The 25051-nt window shown below is 35.6% G+C and overlaps 1 protein-coding gene across 5 annotated transcripts in view; it reads right to left on the reverse strand.

Moving 5' to 3' along the window:
• LOC150092419 (uncharacterized) overlaps positions 1 to 25051 on the reverse strand; it is a 209242-nt gene that overhangs the window by 123929 nt on the left and 60262 nt on the right. For 4 of the 5 annotated variants that reach the window (XM_090414940.1, XM_090414943.1, XM_090414942.1 and 1 more), the window contains exons 4-9: positions 22096 to 22332; positions 19424 to 19654; positions 9561 to 9686; positions 9283 to 9402; positions 9009 to 9125; positions 8620 to 8850 (exon numbers count right to left, since the gene is read on the reverse strand). In XM_090414940.1, the coding sequence (XP_090271066.1) occupies positions 8620 to 8850; positions 9009 to 9125; positions 9283 to 9402; positions 9561 to 9686; positions 19424 to 19654; positions 22096 to 22332 (1062 nt within the window). The remainder of the gene's footprint in view (positions 1 to 8619; positions 8851 to 9008; positions 9126 to 9282; positions 9403 to 9560; positions 9687 to 19423; positions 19655 to 22095; positions 22333 to 25051) is intronic. The other variant, XM_090414944.1, reaches the window with a different exon arrangement.

Here is a 25051-nt window from a genome sequence, read left to right on the forward strand (position 1 = left end):
AAGAAGTATAGTTAACCCTCGAACATCACAGGGGTTAGGGATGCCAATCCCCTGCTTTGTCCAAAAATCAGTGTACGACTTTTGGCTTCTCAAACACTTAACTGCTAATAGCCTACTGTTGACTAGAAGCCTTACCAATAACATAAACAGGTCATTAACACATATTTCACACTGTATGTATGTATTATATAATATAGTCTAAAAATAAAGTAAGCTAGAAAAAAGAAATTGTTATTAAGAAAATCATAAGAAAGAGAAAATACATTAGACATTATTTTAATTTTAGTTTCAGCTTGAATTGCAATCTTATTTTATTTTGTAACCACCAAAATAAATAAATAAGTTTTATTTTATTTTGTATTATATTTATCGATAATGTAAGTTTACATCGTCTGTTTACAAGATGAATCTTATGTCTTACTAAATCGCTTAAGGAATTGACAACATACATAAGAATATAAATTAAATTACACTTTAATAAATATTTCTGATATTTCGATAACGTCACATTGCCATCTTCAAAAAGGAACTTACAAAAAAGGCAAGTGCACATAGGCACTACAACACAGTAGCTGAGAATGAAGTGATGAAGCTATTGTTCTCCTAGAAGTCCTGATGGTGCTCCCTAGTGGGCTAAGTAGGTGTTCTTGGCCGCTGGGCTGAAGGTCTGCTGATGTAAGCCTCCCAAATTTGGGGCAGTCTCGTACAATCAAATCTGTTGAGGTTTGGAGAGTTTCTTAGGGTTGAGGCTGATTCCATAAATAGTCTTTCGAATTTGTATTTGCTTCGGTGTATTACTGTAGCTTTCTTCCACCGTATTCTGTGGCATGTATCCAGAGCATGGTCTGCAAGACCAGAATGGCTGTACTTGTGAAAACGGATGTAGTCCTTGTGTTCCGAAATTCTGATATTCGCTGTCCTGCCTGTTTGGCCAAAATAAGACAGTTTACAGCTGCCAGGGACCTAGTATACACCAGGTAGGTCTAGGGGAAGTGGTTGGTCTTTAGTGGAGTGGATAACGGATGCCAATTTTCTGTATAGTCTGTAAGAGGAGGTCAAGTCATGTTTTTTTAAGATTTTGGTAATTTTTTCCGAGGTCCCTCGGATGTAGGGAATGGTGATGGATTTAGAGTAATCCTTGTTTTTTTTTTTTTGGGGGGGGGGTTGTAGGTTTCAATATTTTTTGGATTTTTTTTTTTATGGAGTGGGGGGGGGGATAGCCATGGCTGAGAAAGTGTTGAGGATGTGATTCAGTTAAGTGTTTAGGACCATGTCATTAGAACAGATTAGTTTAGCCCTGTTGTATAGTGTTTTCACCACTCCATATTGTTGTGAGGGGGAGTGGTGGGATATATGATACTGTCTTATATGATCAAACACTGTAGATGTTATTACTAATACTAGACATCAAAAATGAAAACATAATGTGAAAAAGAAATTCATATTTATTTACAGGTATAACAATTCATGCATTGATAAGGTAGCAGCAATATGATTGCTCTATGGTAGCCTAGTGTAATCAATATGATTGCTTTGCAGTAGCCTAGCCTATACACTAATAAATTAATCATAATTTTTTTTATTTTATGTTAATTAATTTTATGCAGTTATGATTTAATACTGCATCTAAGTTTGTTCGCATTTCTCTTGACCATGAATGGTGCCATGCACAGTCGGAAAGTTTGTGTGCATAAGTTTTGATAAATTTTAACTTTTTATAATAGATTTATGTATACTTTATGGTAGTAAATGATAAAACAGACTGGTATCCACATATATTTTATGCACTGGTGATATATCTAACCTTTTCTTAATTTTTTTCACAACTATTATTGCAGTTGTGAAAAAAATTAACGGAACTTTCGAACTTAATAAACATCAAATTTTTAATGGCCCATGTGACACAGTAACTGCAAAATTTGATGCAGCAGAAGTTCCTTTAATGTAGCATCAATTTTTACAGAGGTTGTTCATATTGTAAATAACTCTAGAATACTCATTGCTAAAAATTTTGTAAACCCATGTGGGTATCTGGAAAATGCAACAACACGAAAATGCTTGGAAATTGTAAGTTAAGACAATTGTTAAGATTGTGCACTTTATTTAATTCTCAGAGTAAAGTTGTAGAGATGACCTATTTTTGAAGTGTTTATGCCCCAAGTGAAAGGAATTATAGAGGATAACGTACGTGAAAGTGAGCAATGGATTGAAGGTCACAGTCGCTGATGTAGGTTATTCGGGGGTCTTCGACCCTGAAGCAAGGAACTCTTGCCGCCCTGAAATAAAGGTCACGATGACTGATGTAAGCATGCACATGGGACATTCGGGGGTGTCCGACCCTAAAACAGGGACCTGAAGAAAATAGTGTATAGGGGTCTTGAAAGAAAGGCTCGCTCTCTCTCTTGCATTCTTTTGGGACAGTTCACAGACCCAACTAGAGTTCATCAGAATGCACCTGTGGTTACAGGGAGTGATGAAGGAGCAGGAATTTCTACGATAAATTGCAGTTAGGAGTTTGCTCAGTACATCGAACGTAGGGCGCCTTCGACTCGATCCAGTACCGTTGGCAAACGGGAATCACTCTTCCCACAAGTGAACCATGAAAAGACGACCATCGAGCAACGTGCAAAGAAGGCCTGCACAGAAAAACAAGTTGGACAGCCTGCGGATTCAGGCTAGGATCATAAGGACTTGAAGGAAAGTACATTTCAAAATGGACTTGGGAGTACATTTTCCAGTATTATCAGTAAAGTGCGAAAGGAGAATTGTGATCCTCTGATTGTAACATTTCTAGAACTTTAGTGTTGTAGCGGATAGCAAAAATTAGGAGTGAAGCATAGGTATGAGATAATTTTTGGGGAATTCATGTAGTGAAAGGGATATTGTAGGACATGAGGTTTTTCTCTCTATGTAATTGATTGATTTTTCTTTGTTTAAGGTTACAAATTAAGATTAGATTAAGATTACAAGTGAGACTGTATAAAGTGTATGGAATAGTGTAAAATTTGTTTCAATTTGCATTAAACATGTTTTGTTTGTTAAATTGAGACTTCGCCTGATCTTTACTTAATGCACTGTCTTGAAAAAATATTCGAACCTGTGAACAAGGGGAAACTAAGGAATAGCCAAGATTGTAAATTAAGCCTTGGACCATTGATAGAATTATCCTATAGGTGTTATAGTTCAGCTCCGATGCTTATGAACTAGGAACTTAGGTGGTGCAGTCACAATTCAAATAAATTTTCCTAAGTTCCTTTTATCTGAGAAATGTCCAGTACTTAGGTCAATTCACTAACAGCATCACCTTGTATAGGAGCATTTAGAGCTAACTGTAGGGCATAGGACAAGAGATATCATTAGGGATAAGATAACCTTAAGAAAGCAAAAGAGTACAATTAAGAGAATACAAATAACACAAGTGAGATTACAAGTAGTAGTAGAAGCTAAAAACATTACAACAGCACAATTGAGGAGCGTGTTTTACAGTAACAATCATTAGACACAAGTACTCTCAAGAATAAAGAAAGAAAATTTTTATTATTGTGAGCACAAACTAATAAGCCATCATCAGTGCATCAGCATAATCACAAGGTGAAGCTAGAACAAGGAATATTAATCCTATTTAGAGAACTCAGCCACGTGCCAGAGTACAATCATATGGGTGGTTACAAACTAAAATAAGATTGCAATTAAAGCTAAAACTAAAATTAAAATAATTAACTTTGAAATAAAATAAAATAAAATAACAATTAGGTAACTAAAATGATTGAATGATATAGCATTAAATATATTTTTTTAAAATCTAGTTTTTAGGAGTCATCCTCAAAAATGGCAAACAGTGTGCTTCCCATATGAAAGAAAAAAAAAACCACTTCTTTTTCATATGAAAGGAAAAAATATTTATCAAACAGTAAATGTTCCATTAGAACATTAACAAATTTAACAGCAAGTTGACTGATAAATGGTTGATTAGTTTTCCTTAAACATTTTTTTGTATAAGAATAACAAAAGTTTTGCATCTTGAACGTAGGAAGAAGGAACACTATATGACACCACGTGAGTGATTTATTAATGAAATCAGGGCTTTCGATTACTGTAAATAGGAAACGTACAGTTACCAAGAATTTCTAGGAAAAGAATTATTTCTGCCAAAGAGTTAAAGTAGTTGCTTCATTCAAATTTTATTTCAGATGCAGAAGAATTTAAAAGAGAGAGAGAGAGAGAGAGAGAGAATGTTGCTTTTTAGTTAGCACATTTTGGACCGAGGTGAAATGTGATGCATTTAATTATTTTTTTAGGTCTTAATGATTTTCTGTTGTTAAAGCTTACTTCAAAATACTGTATATTTCTTTTTATTTAAAGTATCTTGGTATTATTAAATTGTTTTCGTTTTTGGATGTGGAAGCGTGAAGACTCAATTTACTTACTTATTGTGGAAGTTAAGATTGTATTTTAACAACAGAAGGGAATTATCCTAGCAATATACATATATCTAGGATCTTACTTGTGTACCTAAATATCAGTACAGGAATCTAATACCACTTGCAGTCAATGGAACAACTATCACAGCCAAGAGACAAATATACATGTATGTATGTATGTATAAAAGTTTATAATAGTACAAGTTGTTAGGATTTAACTAAAACTGTATCTACACCATAACTTAAAAATTTCTACCATTTCGTTCTCTCTCTCTCTCTCCCCACTATCTGCTCCCAGCTGTTATTTTCTAGTGTTTCCCCAATGGTAGTTACATTGTGTGACATCATCACAGGTTGCATCAGTCACATATAGATTCTCACTCCTATGCTTGTTGATATTGCTGTCAGTACATGCTTTTGTCTAGAGTGAAATAACTGCACTAAAATATATCATAATTTTAACTTTTCTTTATTCCTTGCACCCAGCATCTAAGATTCTCCAAATATTACAGAAATTAGTTTTGGTTTCAGAAATGCTCTGACGCAAAATCAATACATTAGTCATGTATGTTCCAAATTGCATCAAATCTTGGCTTCTTTCCTTTCATTAACATATCATATCAATACATATCAATATTTAATTTATAATTTATAATATTAATAATTTAATTAAAGCAATGTGTATTTTACTTGAATAAATGTTCAGGAAACACAGAATACCCAACTCCTAACAACAGGCCTCTCTGAAGAATTCTCTAAACACCAATTCCTGTGGACTTACTGATATAATTCTCTGCTTGATGTGATGACCCACTCTTAAAAAATGGGGAAAAAAAACCTTAGAATCTTCCAATCAGAAGGAAGGATTCCTGATCTTGGCGATTCATTGAAGATGAATCCTATCAACCAACCTCCAATCTCATCAACTGCCAAGTGATTTAAGGCATCAGTGAGATGGGTTAGAAATAAAACACTTGACCAAAGACTACAGACCACAGATATGAGAGTCCTAAGAAAGATTAGGGGAATGAACAGATGGCATCAATGGCAATATCATATTAAAAATGAGGATATTAGGAAAGAACCTGATATTGTTAGCATCCAGGAATGTGTTAGCAGAGCTAATCTCAGGTGGTATGGTCACTTAAACAGAATGGGGAGAGGAAAGATTAGAAAAAAAAAGTGTTCTCTGCCAGGTTGGCAGGAAAAAGACTCAGAGGAAGACCAAGATATAGGTGGATTGGTACAGTAAAAAGTGCCTTAGAAGACAGAAATATAAGATGTAAGAAAAAATTATATCTTATATTTCTTATAGATAGGAAGATTAGTAATGATGTAAGAAAAACATCATTACTAACTTCCTATCTATAATGTTGGAGTCTTGATAGGTAACTGATTGATTTGGAGGAAAATTGTAGATAGGAAGTTAGTAATGAGATAAGTTTTTCTTGTAGTACTACATATCAGGAATTTGGTGAGGATAATGAATATTTCCTCCTCCTGTATTATGTTCAATCTTGCCCTTCAAGCTGTAATTTCTCTTCTGACTGACCAGCATTCACATGTATCTCTTGCAAAATGCTCATTAAATTCTTCTGTAACCACTGCTGGATCGTTCAGTACTCATCATCAAATTCCTGCCATGTACCCTCAAGGGGTGTACAGGATATGACAGTACTACATGAAAAAATTACATCATTACTAACTTCCTATCTACAATTTTCCTCCAAATCAGTCTGTTACTTGTCAAGACTCCAACATTATCAGATCTTATATTTCTGTCGTCTAAGGCACTTTGTACCGTATCAATCCACCTATATCTTGGTCTTCCTCTGGGTCGTTTTCCTGCCAACCTGGCAGAGAATACTTGTTTTGCTAATCTTTCCTCTCCCATTCTATTTAAGTGACCATACCACCTGAGATTAGCTCTGCTAACGCATTCCTGGATGCTGACAATGTCAAGTTCTTTCCTAATATCCTCATTTTTAATATGATATTGCCATTGATGCCATCTGTTCACACCTCTAATCTTTCTCAGGACTCTCATATCTGCAGTCTCTAGTCTTTGGTCAAGTGTTTTACTTCTGACCCAGCTCTCAGATCCATAAGTTAAAATTGGTTTGAACACAGTCTTGTATACAGCTAATTTAGTGTTACGACTAATTTCTTTCTTATTCCATATGAATTTATTCAATTGACTTCCCACGATACCAGCTTTGCTGATTCTGTTGTCTATTTCTATATTTAGTTTACCATCTTCAGTAAAAATTGTGCCTAAGTAGCTGAAATGTTTTACTTGTTCCACAGGTTCTCCATTCACAACACAGTTGACATTTTCAATGATTCTGCCTATTTTCATTGTCTTTGTCTTTTTATTGCTGACCTTCATACCATATCTATTACAACAGCTATTCAATTTAGTCAGAGAATCTTGTAGACTTGTAGCGGATTTATTTAGAAGTATAACATCATCCGCATAAAGCAAAGAGCTGACATTAACATCTCCAATTTTGATATCAGGTTTAATACCACATTCCTTCATAATGTGATCCATATAGATAACGAATAACAGAGGGGATAATGTACATCCTTGTCTCACACCAGATTTAACATTAAACCATCTTCCTGTACTTCCTTCAATTCTAACTGTTGACTCACAACTCAAATAAAGACTAAGTATTGCTTGATATAATGTCCCATTGACACCATATAACTGCAGCGTATTGAATAGCTTCTCTCTTGGCACCTTGTCATATGCCTTTTCCAAATCGACAAAACTTAAATACAGATCTTTGTTATATTCCCATGCTTTCTCGACTATTTGTCGTAAAGTGAAGATCTGATCCTGACAGCCTCTATTTGGCCTGAATCCAGCTTGTTCTTCACCAAGCTTTTCTTCCACAATTCTTCTCAACCGTTTCTCAAGTATACTTGCATAGATCTTGCCAGGAACACTCAGTAGGGAAATACCTCTGTAATTCTCACATTCAGTTTTATTTCCATTTTTATATATGGGTACTATAAGAGCTCTACTCCAATCATCGGGAATTCGTCCCTCTGTCCAGGCTTTCTGAACTATGCAGTGCAGCCACTGTAAGACTCTTATACCACCATGCTTCAGCATTTCTGGTCGAATATCATCTACTCCTGCTGCCTTTCCACATTTCAAGCCTTTAATGGCTTTTTCTACTTCAAGTATGGATATGTATTCCTGATTGCATGCCTGGTCAGTGTTTTTTATCACTGTGCTGTCATCACTGCTTGTTTCATTTAGCAGTTTTTCAAAGTAATTACTCCATACTTCAAGGATATCTTTTTCTCCTGTTTTCATTTCACCTTTATCATCTCTAATTCCTTTCACAGCACTCTTTCCTCCATTCCTAAGCTTCTTCAACAACCTCCAGAATAATTTGCCACCTTCTTGATATTTATTTTCTATATTCTTGCCAAAGTCCTCCCATGACTTTTGTTTAGCTAGTTTTACACAGTGTTTAGCTTTCTTACATTTGTCTCTATATTCTGTAAGAGTAAAAGCTGACTTATTTGCCAGGAACTTTTGATCCCATAAAAAAATTAATATTTATTTAGAGGAGTAACATAAGAAATTTTCCAGAAATATCTGAAATAAATATTTTTTTTTTAATATAAACCACACCCATGAGAGGTTATACCACCACAATATATTATTAATGCAGTGGACTAAGGGCTAGTCAGAATGGAAATCCTACTCTAGAAACCAAACAAATGTTTTTGAAGACACTTCAAATCTTCAATAAGCAGTGGAGAGGTCGCATTGGGTAATGATATTCAATACCATCTAAAAATTCATCTACCACCTGGCTCCTACGATAACCTAGTAGTTCAAATGGGTTGATGTACCCATTTTCCAACCAACAGGGTGAGGATCAGCATCTCGCACATATGTTTGTCTTTTGATGAGAAATGAATTTCATCAACCAATATGGAACTACCATACCACTTACTAGAGACCTAAAATGGTATGAAAATGTTCCATGTTTGGTCTCTAAAACAGGGTTTCCAGACAAAGTAAATATAAATTTAAAAAATGCAAAAAATAAATAAATACATAAAATAATTAAAAATGCATATAAAAAAAGTTCATACAACCCATTTTGAAACAGTTTATGATAATAGTTCATTTTTATGTATGTATATATATATATATATTAAGACCTACCATGAGAGCTGGTACTCAGTTGATCACTGTTTGTAGAATGTGCAGAAAAATCATCACCAGAATGACGAACAGGATCATCGATGATCTCATTATGAGGATGATAGGAATCACCTGACTCTGACTGAGAGGAGTCCAATTCATTGTTTCCATTATCCTGATCTATTCCGGAATATGACTGGGAAGTTCTAGGTACATATCTGTTCTTTCGTAAACCTCTTGTATTGTGAAGTCCTAAAAGAGAAGAACAAATTCTAATCAAGAAAATGGCTAAATTTAAATTAACTAGATACCAAATATGTAAGAATCTGAAATAAAATTTAACTTTTAAATCCTTAAAGTTAGTTTTTTAGGATCATCAATGTTCTCATTATGAGGATGATAGGAATCACCTGACTCTGACTGAGAGGAGTCCAATTCATCATTTCCATTATCCTGATCTATTCCAGAATGTGACTGGGAAGTTCTAAGAAAGTACCTGTTCTTTCGTAAACCTCCTTTGTGAAGTCCTATAAGAGAAGAACAAATTCTAATCAAGAAAATCACTAAATTTAAATAACTAGATACCAAATATGTAAGAACCTGAAATAAAATTTAACTTCTAAATCCTTCAAGTTAGTTTTTTAGGATAATCAATGTTCTCATTATGAGGATGATAGGAATCACCTGAGTCTGACAGAGAGGAGCCCAATTCATCGTTTCCATTATTCTGATCCATTCCAAAATGTGACTGGGAAGTTCTAAGAAAGTACCTGTTCTTTCGCAAACCTCCTGTATTGTGAAGTCCTATAAGAGAAGAACAAATTCTAATCAAGAAACTGGTTAAATTTAAAACAACTAGATACCAAATATGTAAGAACCTGAAATAAAATTTAACTTTTAAATCCTTAAAGTTAGTTCTTTGGGATCATCAATGTTCTCATTATGAGGATGATAGGAATCACCTGAGTCTGACTCTGACTGAGAGGAGTCGAATTCATCGTTTCCATTATCCTGATCTATTCTAGAATGTGACTGGGAAGTTCTAAGTATGTATCTGTTCTGTCGTAAATCTCTTGTATTGTGAAGTCCTATAAGAGAAGAACAAATTCTAATTAAGAAATTGATTAAATTTAAAATAACTAGATACCAAATATGTAAGAACCTGAAATAAAATTTAACTTTTAAATCATTAAAGTTAGTTCCCCCCCCCCTGCTTGGTAGTATTTTGTACTAGAACCAAGCTGAAGCAACCAAATGTAAATTTATGCTTCAAATTATATTCAGTATGCTTCATTTCGCTATGTGTTGCTCAAAGCATATATTGCAATTGAAAGATATCACCCATGATTGGGAGAGTATACAGCTTTTATTACAGCAGTTGCAAAACATTAAAATGCTATCATTTAGAAGTTAACCAATAAGATATACGTTCCTTTTTTTAAGCATGGTCAACTATTAATATACAGGAAGCAACACTTATGTTGATTAAATTTAACAGTATAGATGAGAACACAGAACTCATAACAAAATAAATATTTGCTAACTTATTGCTGATATTTCGCCAGTATTCTATCCAGCATCTTCAGAGCACAAAAACAGTTTGTTACAGCATGCAAGACAACCACAATCCGATATAACAATTGGACAAGTTCAAACAATTGTAATGTACAACACAAAGACTAAAGTCCTAATCAGCTGTTATCTATGTTGAGGGAGAAAAAAAAAAAAAAAAAAAAAAAAAAAACAGAGAGAGAGAGAAAGCAGGTATTAATTTGGTCTTAAGATGACTGTCTCCCAAATCTTTGGCAAATTTATACAGCCATAGTTGTTGAGGTTTGGAGCATGTTTCAAGGCTTCTGTCGATTCCAGAAACAACCTCTCTGACTTATAAAAGCTTCTGTGCAGCACTTTTGTTTTTTCCAATTGATCCTGTGAGTAGGGCCATCTAAAGCATGGTCTTCTAGACCAGACTTGCCATAGCGATAGTGCTGGATGTATTTTTTACATTCACTGAGGCAGATGTCCACAGTAAGCTTGATCACATGAACAGGAAACTGCATAAACTCCTGGATGTGATAAAGGTTTGTAAGTTACAATTGTGCAAATTTGTCCCACTGTTATACAGATTGTGGTTGAATTGCATACTGTAATAAACTATTTTTGTACTCTGAAGATCGATAGAATACCAGAGAAATATCAGCAATAAATTAATAAGTAGTTATTTTCTTATCAGTCTGTGTTCTCATCTATACCATTAAAATTAATCAACATGTACGATGAACACATAAGCCTTCCCACATGTTTGAGGATTCTTCAAGGAGATGATATTGTATGCAAGACACGACAATGCGATAAGTGGAAGTTGACATTGGCATGGCAACTGAACAGGTTAGCCTTCTTAAAAAGGTGCCAAGAGACCAATTTAATACTGAGCTGTGTTAAAATTAACAAGTTTCACTCAGCCAACGTCCAGCACATCTACAAATGAGCGAGTTTAGCACTATTACGGGAACAGACAAACACTACTCCTGAGCTATCTAAATTAAATTCATCCATCAATGCCCTACATGACAAACTACTTAATATTTTAAACCCGGATCTGTGGACTATCCTAAACAGCATCACCCATGCAACAGTCAAAAAATAATTCATCCAAGTTAAAAAACCAGTACCAGAGAAAATTTGAAATTCTCCAACAACAGTGCTATGCAACGACCGCAACTACAAGATCACGTTGTTAACTTATCATCATTAACCCTAACCAAAGAGCCACTAGTGCGTTAAGTCAGGGACACAATTTTGCACTTACTGCCAAGCAAGTTCGAAAAGCCAAAATAATGGCTGCCGTTGAACAGGGAATATACGATCTGCCTCCAGCAACAGCCAATATCATTCGTTTAGATGTGGCAAACATCCTAATCCATTCTAAGCTTACTAAAAATAATATCCCACATAAAGAAATCATTACTCTAAAAGGGTTACACAGTAATAATCACATTATCATAATCAAAGCAAACAAAGGGAATGCATCTGTGGTGATGGATTTAACAGAACATGAAAGCAAAATGCACACACTTTTACAAGATCAGTCAACATACCAAATTATAGACTGGAATCCCACTTGTTCCATTGGTTGATGTTTCTTTAGGCCAAGAAGTGACAGAGTCACTTCCTGGCCTAAAGAAACAGTTAACAAACTAGAGCCCTTCATGTTAAAACACCCAGGATATATGGAGCACCAAAAATTCACAAACAAGGTACACCTTACACCCAATTGTGGATAGATAAACAGTCCCACATATAAACTTGCTAGACATTTAGAGACATTTAGCAAAGCTACTAGCCACTCTCACAAACAACTCTCCCTCCTATGTTAAAAATTCTGCCCACCTGAAAAATATTTTAGAAAACCATACCTTAAAAAGTTCAGACATAATGTTAAGTTTTGATACCTCACTATTCACAAATATACTGTTAGTTGAAATCCTTGATTTACTAAAATCATACTTTCCCTCTGATATGTTTCAATTATCTAAATTCACAGTATATAAGCAGGTTATTTTACATGGAAAGGGAAATTATATAAACAATTAGATGGGACAGCAATGCATCCCCCACTTTCTTTTCCCTTAGCCAACTTCTACATGGAACACTGGGAAAGCTAGCTATCAATACAGCTATGCTCAAACCAAGGCTCTGACTATGCTATGCTGGTGATGTGCTTGCTATTTGGCCACATCGTCCAGACACATTGGATACATTCTTAGCACATTTAAACAGCCAAAACCCAAAAATCCACTTTACAATGGAACTGGAAGCTAATGACTGTCAGCCCTTCCTGGATATGCTGATCACACATCTTCCAGATGGTTCCTTATCATTCTCAGTTTATAGAAAACTCACACATACAGGGAGATAATCACACCATCACTCATCTCAACAATATGGTATCCTAAAAACACTAACCCACAGAGCTAGAGCAATTTGTTCCAATGACATTGTTCTCACTGCTGAACTCACTCACTTATGTCACACCTTCCTTGCCAATGGCTATAATCCCCATAAGACAGACAAAATACTAAATGCTCCCCAGAAATCCTTCCCACTGTCTACCATAGAAGACTACAACAAAACTGTCGCCACCCCATACTTTTCATATCTGAAAAGATATCTAGAGTGCTGAATAAACATCAACTATCACCATATTTAAACCATATGTGAAATCGGCAGCCCTCATCCATTCACCCAAGGACAGGATCTCTCCTTTGTCACATCCTGGAGTTTTTGAAGTGCCCTGATCGTGTCATCAAACTTACTATGGACAGACAGGAAGAACTGTGAACATATGCCACAGTAAACATAAAAAATACATCCAGCACTATTGCTATGGCAAGTCAGGTCTAGTAGACCATGTTTTAGATACCCCCTACACAGAGGATCGATTGGAAAAAATAAAAGTGCTTAACAAAAAACAAAACCGAAGCTTTTATAATTCAGAGAGGTTGATCCTAGAATCAACAGAAGCCTTGAAACATACTCCAAATCTCAACAAGTATGGCTGTATAAATTTGCAAAAGATTTGGGAGACTGTCATCTTACGACCAGATTAACAGCTGCTTTCACTCTGTTTTTTTTTCCCCCTCTCACAACATAGATGGGAACTAATTAGGACTTTAGTCTTTGTGTTGCAAGTTACAAATGTCCATACTTGTCCCATTGTTATACCGGTTGCTTGGCGTACTGTAACAACCACAATCTGGTATAAAAATGGGACAAGTTTGGACAATTGTAATGTACAACTGTTTTTGTGCTCTGAAGATGCTGGATAGAATACCAGCGAAATATCAGCAATAAGTTAAAAAATAGTTATTTTGTTATGAGTTCTGTGTTCTCATTTATACAGTTAAAATTAATCAACATGAACAACGAACACATAAGCCTTCCCACACATTTGAACACAAATTTTCATTAATATCATTTTGCTTAGTGCATACCAGCTTATGCCAACAGACAAAGAGTTATATCCCCATATTTACTGATATTCAATCAAAAGTAAAGAAGCATACTCCAAGTTGTACATAAGTTACAGAAACTCACAATAACTGATCTATATTTGAACTTTAAAGCAACCCCAAACAAAACAACTTATAGCAGCACTGCTAGTGAGCAAAGACAGGTGCAAAGTGTGATGTGAACTGTTAAATAAAAAAAAAAAAAAAAAAAAAAAAAGATAAGTATTAATAGTAAGGAAAGATATTACGGGGTTTATTTTCATGACAATACTGTTTTTTTTTAGTTCGCTTTATTCAAATTATTATTATTATTTGATGATTATTAAATGATTATTATTATTTTTTTTTTGTATGCCTGTGTGGTATTTTGTTAGGGTTTTACTGTCTCAGTATTGTCTCCATGTGATTGATTCTATTCAACATGACAGCCACAAGTTTTAGCAGTACACCTAGTCACCCAACCATTTAAAGACTACATTATTCATAGAATAGTTGATTTTGTAGCTTGCTATGCATGCACCCTATAGTTTAAAATGTGGCAGTGCTAGACAAGAATGTGTATGTGCGCATGAAATGTAAACAGTGGGAGGTGCTTGGGCAGTTTAGTTGATGGAGATGGTTTGTCTGATGGCCATGAGTGTGTATGTGCAATTGTAAATTGAAAGCAGAACGTGTGTAGAGATCCCTAATCTTGTTTCATCATATTATATTCTGTTCTATCTTTCACCTTCTTCCCAAAGATTTCACAGCCCACCTTGAAACTTGAGTTTTAAATTCACATATCTTTGTCTTAAATGCAATTCTCCCACATCTCACTGTCTCCACATTTCCAATCCCCCCCCTCCACCCATTCCTTTCAGCCATCTTTCAGCAGTAATATAAATGTTTATCGCCATATGCCAGATGCTGCTCAATAAGAAGACACCAGGAACATCCTACCAAAGGTCTGTCCAAAATTATTCCTTCCTTATATTCTTCGTCTAACTGTCTTTAAAACATCAGTAATGCCCTAAAAATTGAGTAAAAAGCCAATGACATCATAAAAATACCTATAAAAATTAATATTTATTTAGAGGAGTAATATAAGAAATTTTCCAGAAATATCTGAAATAAATATTTTTTTGTAATATGAACCACACCCATGAGAAGTTATACCACCACAGTATATTATTAATGCAGTGGACTAAGGGCTAGACAGACTGGAAATCCTGCTCTAGAAACCAAACAAATGTTTTTGAAGATACTTCAGATCTTCAATAAGCAGTGGAGAGGTCGCATTGGGTAATGATATTCAATATCATCTAAAATTTCATCTACCACCTGGCTCCTATGATAACCTAGTTGTTCAAAATGGGTTGATGTACCCATTTTCCAACCAACAGGGTGAGGATCAGCATTTCGCACATATGTTTGTCTTTTGATGAGAAATGTATTTCATCAACCAATATGGAATTACCATACCACTTACTAGAGGCCTAAAATGGTATGAAAATGTTCCATGTTTGGTCTCTAAAACAGGGTTTCCAGACAAAGTAAATATAAATTTAAAAAATGCAAAAAATAAATAAATACATAAAATAATTAAAAATCCATATAAAAAAAGTTCATACAACCCATTTTGAAACAGTTTATGATAATAGTTCAGGTTATATCGTAGTGTGTAGTGTTCGTGCAAGCTCCTGATAAGATAAGTATTATTTTCAGTTATCGTTGATAAAATTAGTTAATATTGAGTAGTTTTGTTTGCCTTGCGTATTTTAGTGCGTCTGTTTGTGTGTTTTTGGTGTGTATAACTTATTATTTGATAAAATACGTTGCAATAATTATGGCACCGGTACGAAGGAAAATGGCGGCCAGTAATGATGGTTCGGCATCGTTATCAGAGAACAGTAGTATAAAAGAAATGAGTCAGTGTACTAGCTGTGAAATGTATGCTTTACGGAGTGCGGTCGGAGTGTGGATAGATGATAATAAAGGATTGAATGTGTGTAGAAAACGTAGGGAGAATGAGGAATTGAAGTGTATTTCGGATCGTGAGTGTGATATTTTTGTTAAACTTCAGAATGAAGAAAATAACGATATGACAAGAAACGGCAAGGTTGTACATGAGAATTATGAGAGTGTGAATGTAGAAAGTGTGAATGATAGTATTAATGGTTTCTCAGAGAATAAAAAAGATGAGATAGATGCATTGAATGAGATCGCGTTGTTGAATGGTGCGATAGAAAGGGCAAAACAGCAGCTAGAGTGCATGAACAAAAGTCGACTGAATGAACCAACCAATAATAAAAGGTATGACAGGAAAAATAGGCGTATGAATGTGAACATGAACAAAATGAAGGATAGAGTGCTGTATGGAGACTCGTTAGTACGAGGTGTGTTAGTAGAGGATTTGACAAAATCGTACCAACCTGGTGTGACCATAAAGGATGTAATTGAGTCTATTAGAGAGCAAAAGGAAAGGGTTAAAGAAATGATTTTTGTGGCAGGTACGAATGATTTGAAAGGAGATAAAATGGAAATGATAGAAGACCTGAATGAATTATTTGAGGTAGCAAAAGAAAAGAGTGAGAGAGTTAGAATGATTAGTCTTTTGCCAGTATGACAGTGAAATGTTTAAAAGGAGGGCCATAATTGCAAATGACTTTATGCGTGGGTAATGTAAGACGAGTGGTGTGGAATTTCTGGACGTGTGGAGTGAGTTTGATGGGCGAAAGGATCTATATAAGATGGATGGCTTGAATTTGAATAGTTATATTGTAAGAAGACTTGAGAAAGTGTTGCTGAATGTAGTGGATGTGTAAATTCAGGGAAACTAGATTCGTTAAGGGGGGGAGGTAGATATACAGTCCTTAGGGAGGCAGCTGAATGTAAGAATGAATATAATATGCTAGAGCAAATAAGGACAACAAACCAGAGTGGGATAGTTAATATAAGGCATCAAGGTAGGGTTGGGGCTAATGGGGGTCTTAAATTCATGTACACTAATACTAGGAGTATTAGGAACAAGAAGGAAGAGTTTTTGGCCATGGTTGGCACTTCCAGTCCACAGGTTATTGGTATTAGTGAAACATGGCTGACTGTAGATGATATAGCTAGTGGGATTGAATGTGATGGGTATAGTGTGTTCAGGAATGACAGAGAGAATAAAATGGGGGAGGAGTATTGTTGATGATAGCTGATGAGCTACAGCCAAGGAGAATAGAAGTTGAATTGCAGGATAGAGAAAAGAGCACATTTGAGACCATTTGGTGTGAGATTGTGGCTAGCAGAACTAAATATACAATTGGGTGCTGCTATAGACCAGGTGATGGAAAAGATGGTGGTGACAATATGCACAAGCAAATAGAAGAAATGAGTGGAAGGAGGGTGATTATTATGGGAGATTTCAACTATGGTCGCATTGATTAGAGTGAGGAGAGGACACACGGGAGGAAGGAATTGGATTTTATGCGGTTATTAAGGGATAACTATCTGCGACAGCATGTAATGGAAAATACTAGGGGTCAGAGAGTGCTAGTAATTACATCTGAGGATTTGGCTGTAACAAATATGACCACATTGCCACCAATCGGTGAGAGTGATCATAGGGTCTTGACTTGGGAGGTGGCTAAAGGTGTAGAATTTTCAATTAAGACAGGGTACATGTGGAATTATCGGGCTGGAAAGTATGACAAGCTTAGGAGTTTGATTGGCTCAGTGCCATGGCATGTACAACTGCAATGACTAGAAGTCGATAGTGCATGGGGGGTAGTTAAGAAGGGCTTGCATGAAGCAATGGCTGACTGTATACCTAGAGTCCGAATAATAAATCAAGTAAGGGTTAAATGGATGAATAACACCATTAAGCTTGAGTTGCAAAAAAAGAAACAACTATGGAGGGAATTTAAGGAGAAGGGTGACCGGCAGGCACATGACCGGTATAAAGCGCAGGCCAGAAGGGTGACGAGTGTGGTAAGAAAAGCAAAAAAGGATTACGAAAGAACATTGGCCATGCAGGCTAAAGAGAATCCTAAACAGTTTTTTAGATATGTAGCAAGTAAAAGGAAAAATGTACATGGCAGATTTGATTTTAAAGAATGCCGATGGTAGGGAGGTAACTGAATCAGTTGAGATAGTTGAGTTACTGAGTGAGCACTTTGCAAAAGTATATCATCCAGGTGGTGACATTGCAGAAACGAATAAACCAGTAGATTATATGGGAATTGTGGTGAATTTTTTTGTTTTTTGGTGAATTGAGGTTATGCCAATACATCTGTGGGATTGGATGGTACACCAGCTCGTGTAGTACGAGAAGCAGTTAAAGAATTGTCAGTACCCTTGACCATTTTGTTTAATTTGAGTCTCGGGTCTGGGTTAGTCCCGAGCGGGTGGAAGGAGGGGAAAATAGTTCCACTGCATAAAGGTGGTTCCAAGACTGCTGTTGTAAATTACCGACCGATTAGCATATCAGGAATCATTGTCAAGGTCTTAGAGAAATTAGTCAAGAAAAGAATACAGATTGGATAGATGAAAATGGGATATTGTATGGGGGACAACATGGTTTTGTGAAGGGTAGATCATTCCTCAGTAACTTGCTCACGTTTTATAACACAGTGATGGCTGAACTGGATAGGGGTAATGGGTTTACAGTGATACTACTGGACCCTTGCCAAGGCCTTTGACAGGATACCACATGGAACCCTAATCAGTAAACTGGAGCAGATGGGGATAGATATAGGGTTGGTAAGATGGATAGGAGGGTGGTTGAAGGAGAGATACCAGAGAGTGGTTTATTCAGGAGTGGAGTCAAAAAGACGTCTTGTGATTAGTGGAGTGCCGCAGGGCTCTGTTCTTGGACCACTGCTTTTCAATTTGTTCATCAATGATATTGGAAAGGATTTGAGAGGAAGTGTTCACTTGTTTGCTGATGATGCAAAGTTGGGTAGAGCAATTGTGAGTGCACAGGATGTCAAAATTTTACAGGATGATTTGGATAGTTTGGAGGACTGGGCTAGGAAAAATGGATGTCAGTTTAATGTGGCAAAGTGTAAGGTTATGCACTTTGGGGTGAAAAGAATAGCAGCAGTATATCGCATAGGTGGAACCATACTCCAGGAGATTGATGAGGCCAGGGATTTGGGAGTGCTGGTGGATAGGGAGTTGAAGTTTAGGGGGCACATTGCAAAAGTAACTAAAACAGCTCACCAAATCACTTGGCTTATGAAAAATAATTTAACATGCAGAGAGAAGCAAGTTGTTGTTCTTCTGTATCGAGCCTTGATAAGACCCCATCTGGACTTCTGTGCCCAGTTATGGGCACCAGGGTTTCTTCGTGATGGGGAGGAAGTGGAGAGGGTCCAGAGACGAGTGACCAAGATGATAGCAGGTCTGTGGAATGAACCTTATGAGAATAGGTTGAGGATTTGTGGGTTGCAGAAATTGGACGATAGGCGAAGGAGGGATGATATGATTGAGACATTCAAATTACTGAAGGGTTTTTATAAGATTGATCCAGAAGATATTTTTGAAAATATGACTGGTGGTGGGAGGACTAGGGGCCATGCATGGAAGCTGGGCAAGAGCGTGGTTGACAAGGGTGTTAGAGCTAGGTTTTTTACTTGGAGAGTGGTGAATGAGTGGAATAAGCTTCCAGAGTCTGTTCTGGGTGCTACGACCGTGAATGAGTTCATGGCAAGATATGATAGATACTATGTGAATGTTGAATAGTTGTTCCAGACATGATGTTAGGGCCTCCCTCGATGAGTCTGTCGACTGATTGGAGTTTCACGGAACAACAACAATAATAATAATAATAATATATTAAGACCTACCACGAGAGCTGGTACTCAGTTGATCACTGTTTGTAGAATGTGAAGAAAAATCATCACCAGAATGACGAACAGGATCATCATTGATCTCATTATGAGGATGATAGGAATCACCTGACTCTGACTGAGAGGAATCCAATTCATTGTTTCCATTATCCTGATCTATTCCAGAATATGACTGGGAAGTTCTAGGTACGTATCTGTTCTTTCGTAAACCTCCTGTATTGTGAAGTCCTATAAAGAACAAATTTTAATCAAGAAATTGGCTAAATTTAAAATAACTAGATACCAAATATGTAAGAACCTGATATAAAATTTAACTTTTAAATCCTTAAAGTTAGTTTTTTTTCCCCTGCTTGATAGTACTTTGTACTAGAACCATGCTCAAGCAACCAAATGTAAATTTATGCCTCAAATTATATTCATTACTCTTCATTTCACTATGTGTTGCTCAAAGTGAATATTGCAATTGAAAGATATCATCCATGATTGGGAGAGTATACAGCTTTTATTACAGCAGTTGCAAAATATTAAAATACGATCTTTTAGGAGTTAAAGAATAAGATATGTCCCTTTTTTTTAAGCATGGTCAACTATTAATATACAGGAAGCAACACTTACTTTTATTAATATCATTTTGCTTAGTGCATACCAATTTAAGCCGACAGACAAAGAGTTATATCCCCATATTTACTGATATTCAATCAAAAGTAAAGAAGCTTACTCCAAGTTGTACATAAGTTACAGAAACTCACAATAACTGATCTATATTTGAACTTTAAAGCAACCCCAAACATAACAACTTATAGCAGCACTGCTAGTGAGCAAAGACAAGTGCAAAGTGTGATGTGAACTGTTAAAAAAAAAAAAAAAAAGATAAGTATTAATAGTAAGGAAAGATATTATTGAGTTTATATCTATTAAGATAAGTATTATTACTTTTATTAATATCATTTTGCTTAGTGCATACCAATTTAAGCCGACAGACAAAGAGTTATATCCCCATATTTACTGATATTCAATCAAAAGTAAAGAAGCATACTCCAAGTTGTACATAAGTTACAGAAACTCACAATAACTGATCTATATTTGAACTTTAAAGCAACCCCAAACATAACAACTTATAGCAGCACTGCTAGTGAGCAAAGACAAGTGCAAAGTGTGATGTGAACTGTTAAAAAAAAAAAAAAAAAAAAAAAAAAAAAAGATAAGTATTAATAGTAAGGAAAGATATTATTGAGTTTATTTTCATGACAATACTGTTTTTTTTTTAGTTTGCTTTATTCAAATTATTATTATTATTTGATGATTATTAAATGATTATTATTTTTTTTTTTTGTATGCCTTTGTGGTATTTTGTTAGAGTTTTACTGTCTCAGTATTGTCTCCATGTGATTGATTCTATTCAACATGACAGCCACAAGTTTTAGCAGTACACCTAGTCACCCAACCATTTAAAGACTACATTATTCATAGAATAGTTGATGATTTTGTAGCTTGCTATGCATGCACCCTATAGTTTAAAATGTGGCAGTGCTAGACGAGAATGTGTATGTGCGCATGAAATGTAAACAGTGGGAAGTGCTTGGGCAGTTTAGTTGATGGAGATGGTTTGTCTGATGGCCATGAGTGTGTATGTGCAATTGTAAATTGAAAGCAGAACGTGTGTAGAGATCCCTAATCTTGTTTCATCATATTATATTCTGTTCTATCTTTCACCTTCTTCCCAAAGATTTCACAGCCCACCTTGAAACTTGAGTTTTAAATGCACATATCTTTGTCTTAAATGCAATTCTCCCACATCTCACTGTCTCCACATTTCCAATCCCCCCCCCTCCACCCATTCCTTTCAGCAGTAATATAAATGTTTATCGCCATATGCCAGATGCTGCTCAATAAGAAGACACCAGGAACATCCTACCAAAGGTCTGTCCAAAATTATTCCTTCCTTATATTCTTCGTCTAACTGTCTTTAAAACATCAGTAATGCCCTAAAAATTGAGTAAAAAGCCAATGACATCATAAAAATACCTATAAAAATTAATATTTATTTAGAGGAGTAATATAAGAAATTTTCCAGAAATATCTGAAATAAATATTTTTTTGTAATATGAACCACACCCATGAGAAGTTATACCACCACAGTATATTATTAATGCAGTGGACTAAGGGCTAGACAGACTGGAAATCCTACTCTAGAAACCAAACAAATGTTTTTGAAGACACTTCAGATCTTCAATAAGCAGTGGAGAGGTCGCATTGGGTAATGATATTCAATACCATCTAAAAATTCATCTACCACCTGGCTCCTATGATAACCTAGTTGTTCAAAATGGATTGATGTACCCATTTTCCAACCAACAGGGTGAGGATCAGCATTTTGCACATATGTTTGTCTTTTGATGAGAAATGAATTTCATCAACCAATATGGAATTACCATACCACTTACTAGAGGCCTAAAATGGTATGAAAATGTTCCATGTTTGGTCTCTAAAACAGGGTTTCCAGACAAATTAAATATAAATTTAAAAAATGCAAAATATAAATAAATACATAAAATAATTAAAAATGCATATAAAAAAAGTTCATACAACCCATTTTGAAACAGTTTATGATAATAGTTCATTTTTATGTATGTATATATATATATATATATATATATATTAAGACCTACCACGAGAGCTGGTACTCAGTTGATCACTGTTTGTAGAATGTGAAGAAAAATCATCACCAGAATGACGAACAGGATCATCGATGATCTCATTATGAGGATGATAGGAATCACCTGACTCTGACTGAGAGGAGTCCAATTCATTGTTTCCATTATCCTGATCTATTCCGGAATATGACTGGGAAGTTCTAGGTACATATCTGTTCTTTCGTAAACCTCCTGTATTGTGAAGTCTACCTCCTGTATTATAAAGAACAAATTCTAATCAAGAAATTGGCTAAATTTAAAATAACTAGATACCAAATATGTAAGAACCTGATATAAAATTTAACTTTTAAATCCTTAAAGTTAGTTTTTTTTTCCCTGCTTGATAGTACTTTGTACTAGAACCTTGCTCAAGCAACCAAATGTAAATTTATGCCTCAAATTATATTCATTACTCTTCATTTCACTATGTGTTGCTCAAAGTGAATATTGCAATCGAAAGATATCATCCATGATTGGGAGAGTATACAGCTTTTATTACAGCAGTTGCAAAATATTAAAATACGATCTTTTAGGAGTTAACCAATAAGATATGTCCCTTTTTTTAAAGCATGGTCAACTATTAATATACAGGAAGCAACACTTACTTTTATTAATATCATTTTGCTTAGTGCATACCAACTTAAGCCGACAGACAAAGAGTTATATCCCCATATTTACTGATATTCAATCAAAAGCAAAGAAGCATACTTCAAGTTGTACATAAGTTACAGAATCTCATAATAACTGATCTATATTTGACCTTTAAAGAAACCCCAAACAAAACAACTTATAGTAGCACTGTTTGTGAACAAAGACAGATGCAACATATGATGCAAACTGTTAAAAAAGATTTAAGTATTAATACTAAGGAAAGATATTATTGTGTTTATTTGCATTATTCATATTGATCGGGTTTTTTTTTTTTTGCATGATGTGGTATTTAGTTAGGATTTTGCTGTCTCAGTATTGTCTCCATGTGTATCGATTGTATTTGACATGGCAGCCACCAGTTTTAGCACTACACCTAGCCCCTAACCATTTAAAGACGACATTATTTATAGAATAGTTGATGATTTTGTAGCTTGCTAGGCATGCTCCCTATAGTTTAAAAATGTGGCACTGTGAGATGGGAATATGTATGTGTGCATGAAATGTAAACAGTGGGAGGTGCTGAGGCATAAGTTTTTCGATCTTGGGATTTAGTGGTAGAGGAGACAGTGCTTCAGAAACAGGTGATTTTCAGTTTTGTGGATGCCAGTAGCATGTTGGAGGTTGGAGAGAATGTTAAAAGATATATATAAGGATTTAACCTTGGGCAGTTTAGTAGATGGAGATGTTTTGTCTGATGGCCATAATTGTTTGTTTAAATGTAAATTGAAAGCAGATGTAGAGAGAGAACTGCTGAGAAATGAGGTGGAAGGAATAAAGACTGAGTTCCTGATGATCTTGGGTGGAAAGAGAGAGGTTGGCTAGTGTAAGAGGAATGAGAGTAGGTGTAAGAGAACAGCATCAGAGAGCAAAGGAGAGAGGAAAGTGGGGGAAATGGGAGAGACAGGGGATGAGAGGAAATTGCAGGGAGTCGGGAGTGTAGAAGCAAGGAAGAGAGAGAGATGAGATGGTGGAGGGAGAGTGGGAGAGAATTGAGATAGATTGGAAGCCACAAGAGTCAGGGATGCCAGTGAGAGAAAGATAAACGAATCTGTTCAGAGTGTCATGTATGGGGATCTGATGATTCAAGGTGTGTAGAGTGCTTGCCTGGTGAAATGATAGATATTATGGCAATAGCAGTAAAGAGGAGTGAAAGTGTAGAGGAAAGGATAGTAATGGTTGAAACAAATGACCTGAAAGGTAGCATGATATTACATAGTGCAAGATCTGAGGTTGATGTTACAGAGATAGTGCAGCAGAAATGTGTTTAAGGAAAGATAGCATGTTGCCTTGGTGCAACATGCTATGATAATGCATAGTGGAGGAGAAAAGTGGTGATGAAGAATCAGTGAAGATGGCAAGAATGTATAGAAAAAGAAGTCTGGAATATGTGGATGTGTTGGGACAGGAAACTAGAATTGCAGAGTTGAAATGTTGCAGAGATGGCTTCATGGGGATAGTGGCTTGGGAAATGAGGGGTGACACTATAAATTATATATTTAGGTTAATCCTTTATCCAAGTATAAGCAAACAAAGTTAGTGTCTGAAGTATCTTCAGGACCAAGTGAAAAAACTTCCGAGGGGGTGACACTATATTACAGAGCCAAATGGAGTATGAGGGTATTAATAATGATTATAAGAACACTGGCAATACACTGGTTTTTCTTATACAAATGCTAGGAGAATTAGGAATAAAGGGAATGCGTTTGTGCATTGATTGACTCAATCTCTCCAACGGTTGTTGGTATCAATGAAACATGGTTAAATGAGGAGAATTATATTCCAACAATTATGATAAAAATTGAAGGATATAGCATATTTTGCAGGATAGGGAAGGTAATCGTGGTGGTAGAGTGTTATTAATGATAAGAGGTGAATCGTGTGCTCTCAGGGTGGACAATCTCAGTGGAAATAACACCAATGGCTTTGAGAGTATGTGGTGTGAGATATATTTATAAGGCAAGATATTTAGTGAGATGATGTGACAGATTATGGAATATGGATGGTGATGGTGTTTGGTTTCTAAGATTAGTCCAAATCTCAAAAGAGATTTGGACTAATATTAGTTTGGCAAGTGCAAATCGAATGATCATTATAAGGGACTTCAACTATAGCAATATAAACTGCTCAGAGGAGACAGCATGCAATAATAAGGGAATCAAATTTTTGGATTTCTTGAGAGACAACCATCTTAGGCAGCATTTAGTGGAGGGAACATGAGGATCAAGAGTTTTGGATTTAGTCATAGCATTAGAGGATCTGACTGTGACTGAGATGACATATT

This window comes from Typopeltis vanoorti, chromosome 26 (genome assembly GCF_054136105.1).
Source record: "Typopeltis vanoorti isolate ZY-2024b chromosome 26, IOZ_Tvanoo_1.0, whole genome shotgun sequence".
NCBI lineage: Eukaryota > Metazoa > Arthropoda > Arachnida > Uropygi > Thelyphonidae > Typopeltis > Typopeltis vanoorti.